Genomic DNA, 7875 nt, shown 5'->3' on the forward strand with positions numbered 1-7875 from the left:
AAAAAAAAAAAATAGAACAGAGAGACAAGAAGGGTTTAAAATAAACTCAAACACTAACACTCTCTGGGATGGGGGATGGGTGGGGAGGACCAGCAATGGGGAGGTGACTGGGAGTTGAGAGACTCACTGAATACATGTGGCCCAGTGCTTCAATCTCAGAGCCTCTACTTCGAATCAGTATTTTCTGTAAGCACTGTGACCACGTGGTATATGCCCTATAATCTGAGGCTAAGGACCACAAGGGAAAGAGTGGCCTGGGCAACTCAGCAAGGTCTCGTCTTAAGTGTTTGCTCAGAAGTGAGGGACCCACTGTGGGTCTAAGGCTGTAGGAGAGCACTTGCCTAGCCCAAGTGAAGCTCTGGGTTTAATGTCCACCACCAAAGACAGGTATGCTCTGTGAGCTGTAATATGTAGGACGTGTTGGAAGAACAGGCTGAAAGACAACTTCAGGGAGGAAGCTTTCAGAGGTAGAAGCATGAACAGCACAGAAGTAATCCTTATCAGTAGGAAAGCTGGACTCAGACCTGTACCTTCCTTTGTAAGAGCTATCTATACATTTCTTTAGTTCAAGCCTTTGGATGTCTTCTCTCCCCTAGGCTCCCATTGCTGTGCGCCTGGGCAAAGTTGCCATCGACCGAGGAATGGAGGTAAGATTCTACTGGTCAGGATTTATATGTCAGTCATTGGCTAGGATATTCCTACCATGCAGCTATGAAGACAGAGTCAAAAATGGACTCTCCTAACACTCCTGGAGTCAGATTTCGGTGTGCATGCACCTCACCACAGTGGGAAGTGTGGTAATACTTTTGAGTGCGGTTATTACTTCTGCATAGAACAGGAACAGGTTCAGAAAGACAAGACCACATAAAGAGTGGTTAAAAAAAAAAAAGCAGTCTGTATGGTGGTTAGTTACATATCATGAGGACAGGTCTCAGGATACTAGTTTATCAATTCTTGCCCTGCACACTGCACCAGACCTGAGATGAACTAAGATGCAGGAATGAAGTAGTCTACTGCTTACACAGCATTAATGGTATTCTTCGTAGAATAGCCAGTGTAGGGGACTAGCTCTGGCTTTGCCTGGCCAGCCTTAGGCCCAGACTTCAATTCCAGCTCTGAAAAGCTTTGCTCACTTTTGATTTTGAGAGCTTGTTTGAAGGTTCTAGCAGGGGAGCACAACTACTCTATTCAGGGAAGATCACCCATCCTCTGGTCAAGCTCCCAGCTTTGAGAGGGGCACACATAGAGTGGTGAGGGAGGAAGGGGACATCTGGTTAGCCAGCCAGATCAGCAGGATCAACCCTGGTGATCAATGGGGTGATGCCGTGCTAGATCACTTTCACATCCCACTTTTGTATTTGAAAGATAACACACGTCTAGGAGATGGAGGCAGGAGGATGACCTGGCAAAGTGGTTCCTTTCTCATACTGATGAACAGTGTGTTTTGTAGCCATATGTAGATGTGTATTGAGGGTGGATAGGCATGCTTTTAATCCCAGCACTCAGGAGGCAGAGACAGGAAGATCTTGGATTTCAAGGCTAGCCAGGGCTATACAGAGAAACCTTGAAAAATAACAAAGAATGTTTGCTTGAGCTGAATCGAAGATTAGTGACAAGGCATGGTGGCATCCATAATCCCAGAATTCAGACGGTTGAGAATTTGTGGTCACTCTAAACTAACTCTGCCTCACAGCCCTATGTTTATTCCTTTATTTGGGGTATGTGTGTGAGAGAGTGTGTGTGTAATGGCAGCAAGGGAAGGTAGGGGTATTTCCAGAGAAAAGTTAAAAGTTTAAATAGAAAGACAGGCATGATAAGATGGTAACCAGGAAGTAAAGACCCTGGGACCCTGGTTACATTACCCCACACACACCATATGTTAACAAATACAAACACATGTTTGGAAAGTAAGTTTTGAACCATGCTTACTAGCCACTACACCAGTGTCATAAAGAGTGGAACCTCATTTCTTTTTTTTGTTTGTTTTTTGTTTTTGGTTTTTTTTCTCTGTATAGTTCTGGCTGTCCTGGAACTCACTCTGTAGACCAGGCTAGCCTCAAACTTAGACATCTGCCTGCCTCTGCCTCCTAAGTGCTGGGATAAAAGGCGTGCACCACCACCGCCAGACCTGGAACCTGATTTCTAAGTCCTATCAAAGACCATCCTTAAAGGCATGGCTAGGCAGTCAGGAAGAAGAAACATTGGCTGAAACATGTAGCTACGTAACAGCCACATCACACATACCCCTTCCCACTTCTCTCAGCAGCCTTTATCACTGTTGTGAAGTCTAGGCATCAGTTATTAAGTAGCAATCATCTCTGTTCAGACTGAAAGAGACAGTAAGGTGGGCCGGCACTTCTGTGTGGATGTGGTTGGACATTCATATTGACTCAGGGATTATGTTTTTGCAGGTGGACATTGCATCAGGGATGGCCATTGAACAGATGTGCTATGCCCAGGTATATAACTACTGTTTGTACACACTTGGGAGCTAGTCAAGCATGGGGAGCCTTATGCAGTTTAACTATGCCAGTGCCTCCTAACTAACCTGAGGGACTCCCAGGCCTTTCTTCACCTGGAAACTCTGCTTAATCATTTGGTAGCCAGAGAATCATAAAACAGAGTGAGAAAGTGGCTTTTGCTGCCAGGCACCAGCTGCCTCCATGGTGTGTGTGTGTGTGTGTATGTTGGGGAAGGGAGGGGCACTAAGATGGAGTTCGTATGCTAAGGCTTGGTTAGAACATGCCTCCTCTCCACCGTAACAGACAAAAATCCTAAGCAAGGAGTCTTAGGACTTGTGACATCCTCATGTGTGCTCTGAATTCTCCAGATCCTGTTCTAACTTCTCAGAGCCGAGCTTTGCAGAGGCCAGTAACTGCACACTGCTAGAGGCTGGCCTTCCTGAGACAGCAGTCTCTGAGGCTCACAACTCTACATGACCCAGATGTTGTCACAGGTTATATTCACTTATGCAATGGCCTTTTCTGGCCTCTGTTCCTATTCCTCCCAACTAATATCCATTGTATCTTTGCAGAACATCCCAACCCAGGACCGGCTGGAAGGAATGGCAGCCTTTAGGGAGAAACGACCCCCCAAATTTGTGGGCAAGTGACACAGCTAACTTTAAGCATACACCATAAAGCCTAGATCCAGAGAAAAGTTCATAGCAGGCTAGCTCTCTTCAGTTTCTTCACAAGGACAATAACAGACATTGTGATTGGTATGGTGCCGAAAACCAAGTTGTTGACCATGCCACGCACTGCCACCTTCCATATTGCTCACCTTGGCTAGGGACTGGGATCCAGGCCTGCCTGGTTCTCTGCACTCAAACAAACTTTGGGTCTGTGTCACTGACTCTGATCACCATGGATGGGCCAGGGAGGACACCTTCACTTCCTCTCAGAGTAAATCCAGCCAGGTTTAATTGAGTTAAGTGTCAAAAGCCAGCCCTCAGATTCCAGCTCTTTGTAGGTAACTCAGGGGAAATTTGGGACAAACCAGAACTCAGCATTTCTGATTTGGATGTATCATATTGTTCTGATGACTTAATATCCTCGTGTTGAATAAACATGCTGCAACTATTAGCTTGTACTGGAATTGTTGGAGCTGGGGCAATGGGTGCCTTCTGCAGACTGTGTAGTGCTGACAAAGGACTAGCAGCTCTGAGAGAAGAGACAGGGAACCAGGTGGGCAACAGTGGACATGGTGCCTGGAGGACAAGTGGCATTTGAACTGGCATGAGCAAAGGTGGGTTGAAAGGTAACAAGCTTGGAAAATAAAGGGGATTCAGAGTCAGACCTCTGGATACCTAAGCACAAGCCTGGTCTGGAGTCATAGAAGCATGAGTTGGGACACACACCTGCTGTTGGTATGCTGCCAAAGCTTCTGTCTATATCCCAAAAGAAAAAACACAAGAGTCTAGGCCTTAGAATCAGCACCAGCCTCACAACCTTCCTGATCTTAGTCCTATCTGCTAAGTGAGCAGAGGACCCCGGAGGGCTGTTGGGAAAAACAAACTTGAAGAGGTACCCAATACAGAAAGATGTGTTTGTGTTTTATAAAAAGAGAGGGGAGGGAGAGACCTTTTGGACAGGGATAGGGTGAGGACAAGAGGAAAACAACAAGTAACAAGACAGTCAACTGATGAACGCCAACAATTGGTAAACCCAAAAACTGGCTTCAAAAATCCTATTACTCAAAGACAAAAGTCTTGTCTTTAAGAAGCAGCACCCCTGAAAGGCCGCTAGGTCAAACAGGGCACTGGGGTTGTAGAGGTCTCCGGTAGCTTGTGAAGTACATCCTGAACTCCTCCAGTATGGTGCACACCATCTGCCTCACCTGGGCGCTGGCCTGATGGTGCTCCTGGATGTCATACATGAGCTGTAGTCCCCCTCCTTCTAACAACAGCTTGCAGTATTTGCTAGCTAAAAGAAAACACAGATATTTCATGCACAACTGGCATTCTAAATGCTCACAATCCACCACATTCACATGAAAGAAAGACTGAAGTCTTTGTGGCACAGGAATCACAGGTAAAAAGGAGTCAACTCCATAGATACGGTGAAACCACCATCATCGGTGAAACCACCGATGATCACTGTAATGTGTCTTTTTTTCTAGACAACTCTATGCTTCAAACATCTTTAGGTCTTGCTTTTAGGAAAAGGAGCACACCAGTGCTGGGGAAATGGCTCAGCAGTTTTAACAGTACTCATACTGCTTTTGCTGGTTCATAGTAGGTCCAAAGGAAATTCCAATTCACCAAACTCCCAAAAGCAGTCCAATGAACTCAATCTTAACTATGGGTGGATTTCTGGCAGTAAGATAAAGGCCTGCACTTCTCAGGACCTTGAGAAACTATTCTACCAAAAGAAATCACTTCCCTTGGTCAGAAGGGACAAAAGGCTACCTGTGATGCTTATTAGCATATCAAAGCTCATGTGGACCCCTGGGCTGCTCAGGATAACAAATGCCTGGTACACATTTCAAAGTCCTACCCTTCTCACCTCCTCCCATACTCTAAACTCCCTCCAGCTCAGGAGCTTCCCTACCTGCTTGATTCTCCTTATAAGGACCCCTTTTCTCAGATAGCCCTGGCCATGTCCAGTCTACTACTTTCTCTCTCTACTCTAGACTCTTCCAGATGCCTCTGCCTGTTCTCGCTTTTATATCTACAATAGAACTCTCCCCTTGAACATACACCATGGAATGGTCATGTCACCAGTTTATATAGTTCCCAGCACCCACATGGCAGTTCACAACCACCTGTGATTCTAGATCCAGGGAATCCAACACTCTCTTTCTGGCCTCCGTAGGGTTCTGCATGCATGTGGTATACACATGTACATCAATATTCTAAATGTTCAACTGAATAGATGTAAAGCTCTCAGCTACTGCTCCATCACCATACCTGTCCGATTTCTGCCATGATGATCATGGACTACATGATACATCTAAGACTGTAAGCAAATCTCCAGTTAAATGCTTTCTCTTATAAGGGTGTCTCTTCACAGCAATAGAATAGTAAGAGACCTAGACAGATGGGCTCTGGCGCTCCAACTCAGGTTGTTCAGCAAGTGCTTTTACCCACTGAGTAGTTATCTCCTTTGACCCAGGAAAGATTCACATTCATATTCTCTCTCTCTCTCTCTCTCTCTCTCTCTCTCTCTCTCTCTCTCTCTCTCTCTCATATTTGTTTAGTTTAGTTTTGTTTTTGAGTCAGGATTTCCCTGGGTAGCCCTGGCTTTCCTGGAAATTACCATGAGGATAGCCTCAAACTCAGGAGATTCACCCACCTCTGCCTCCTAAGTGCTGAAAAAGGTGTACACCACCACCACCTGGCTTTACTTTTTTCTTTTTTGTTTGTTTGGTAGAACACGTTCTTAAAGTCAATTCTAAACTGCTTCATTACTCAGGATGTTAGCTGGAAAACCCCTGCTCTGCATGCACACTGAATACATACGGTTTTTACTGCAAAGGTGATGTATGGCCCACAGTGCCCAGCGCTGAATTTCTGGCTGAGAGAAGTTGACAAGGAGTGGGGAAAATGCTTTGAGAGATCTAAAAAGACACAAAGATGTCAATTTAGGACTCCAGGATATAAAAGGTTTCAGTATTTTCCCTACAGGGTCTGTTCTGCACTCCGCAGTCTATTTGGGGGGCGGGGAGCGGAGTACTGGCTAGTTTTGTGTGTCAATTTGACATAAGCTAGTCATCAGAAAGGAGCCTCAGTTGAGAAAATGCCTCCATGTGATTCAGCTTGAGGTATTTTCTCAATCATAGTGATCAGTGGGGGAGGGCCCATCCCATTGTGGGTGGTGCCATCCCTGGGCTGGTGGTCCAGGACTCAGCTGAGCCAAGCCATGGGGAGGTCAATGAGCAGCACCTTCCATGGCCTGTTCATCAGCTTCTGCCTCCAAGATCTTGGCTGGCTAGAGTTCCAGTCCTGGCTTCCTTCCATGATGAACAGCAATGTAGAAGTGTAATAAGCCTTTCCCCCCTCAACCTGCTTTTTGGCAATGGTGTTTTCCTCATAGCAATAGAAACCATAAGTAAGACAGGGACGAACAACTGCACACTGTCTCCCTTCATAAGGAAAACCGAGTCTTAAAGCTTTTAGAACTTACCAAGAAGAACCACAGGATCTGAACATAAGGTCACTCGACATACATAATACCTTATCACTGTATCACAGCAGAGTACACAAAAGAATAAGACTGAAGCACTAAATACTTTAAAAATTACCTGTAGGACAACAATGCTGACATGTCACACCGTGAACTTGGCCAATTCTGGATGGTTAAGTGCTATACTCCAAAAGAGAGAGGGAAAAAGTAAGAGTAGTATGTGCTATTGTTTAATTACATTACTTAAAAAATAACCACAATAGGTTATTTCATATTATTTCTAATTATACATATTTGAACATTTTTTAAATGGGGCTTATTTTTAAAAACTTAAATATACCATTTTACCAAATCAACTAGATAGAATTTATGAACTTCAGGTAGAAAAAATTACAGTGAAAGGCTAGGCTGTAAGAGCTCAGTGACAGTGTTTACCTACTTTGTGAAGCCTTGAGATCAATCGGTGGCTAGTGCCATGAGAAAAGTAAAGTAACGAGGGGATAGGAGATGATTCAGCAGGTAAGCACTTGCTCATTTTGCAGAAGACCCAGGTTCTGTCTCCAGAATCCACATGGTTGCTCACAATCATCTGAAACTCTAGTTCCAGGTAATCTATAGCTTTTGGCCTCCAAGGGCACCAGACGCATGTGTGATGTACAGACAGACAGACATATATAGGCAAACACTAATATGCATTAAAAAAAAAAAAAAGCAGAGCTGGAGAGATAGCTCAGTGAGTTCAGAGCTCCGTCAGGGCTACACAGAGACACCCTGTCTTGAAAAACAAACAAACAAACAAAAAAAGCAGAGCTGGAGAGATGGCTCAGTGGGTCCAGAGGACCTGCACTCAACACTCAGCACCCATACAGTGACTCACAATTATCTGTAACTCCAGGCCCAGGCAATCTGATGCCCTCCCCTCTTCTGGCCCTTACTGACACTGCACACATGGTACAGAGACAGATGTAGGCAAAATATAAAATAAAAGGTAAAAAAAAAATCTTTTAAACAAAGCAAGGACCCTCCCTTTAGAGCCAGTGATTGGCTGTGCATGTATGTATATTCTCTCCTTAAATCTTTTTGTTTTGTTTTGTTTGTTTTTTGAGACAGGGTTTCCCAGGCTATCCTGGAACTCACTCTGTAGACCAAACTGGTCTCAGATCTGTCTGCTCCTACTTTCCAAGTGTTGAAATTAAAAGCATGTGCCACCATCCACCAGCTTCCTTAGTTCCATTATCTTTTTTGGTTT

The 7875-nt window shown here is 44.7% G+C and overlaps 2 protein-coding genes across 2 annotated transcripts in view; one reads left to right on the top strand and one right to left on the bottom strand.

The window, feature by feature from the left end:
• Echdc2 (enoyl-CoA hydratase domain containing 2) overlaps positions 1-3582 on the top strand; it is a 14253-nt gene extending 10671 nt beyond the window's left edge. The window contains exons 8-10 of the mRNA XM_031378122.1: positions 597-647; positions 2412-2459; positions 3035-3582. Of these exons, the coding sequence (XP_031233982.1) occupies positions 597-647; positions 2412-2459; positions 3035-3112 (177 nt within the window). The 3' untranslated portion in view covers positions 3113-3582. The remainder of the gene's footprint in view (positions 1-596; positions 648-2411; positions 2460-3034) is intronic.
• A 456-nt stretch (positions 3583-4038) lies between these two features.
• The window catches only part of Zyg11a (zyg-11 family member A, cell cycle regulator), a 37736-nt gene continuing 33899 nt past the window's right edge, over positions 4039-7875 (bottom strand). Inside the window, exons 12-14 of the mRNA XM_031378120.1 lie at positions 6745-6806; positions 5963-6060; positions 4039-4424 (exon numbers count right to left, since the gene is read on the bottom strand). Of these exons, the coding sequence (XP_031233980.1) occupies positions 4249-4424; positions 5963-6060; positions 6745-6806 (336 nt within the window). The 3' untranslated portion in view covers positions 4039-4248. The remainder of the gene's footprint in view (positions 4425-5962; positions 6061-6744; positions 6807-7875) is intronic.

Source organism: Mastomys coucha, unplaced genomic scaffold (genome assembly GCF_008632895.1).
Source record: "Mastomys coucha isolate ucsf_1 unplaced genomic scaffold, UCSF_Mcou_1 pScaffold18, whole genome shotgun sequence".
NCBI lineage: Eukaryota > Metazoa > Chordata > Mammalia > Rodentia > Muridae > Mastomys > Mastomys coucha.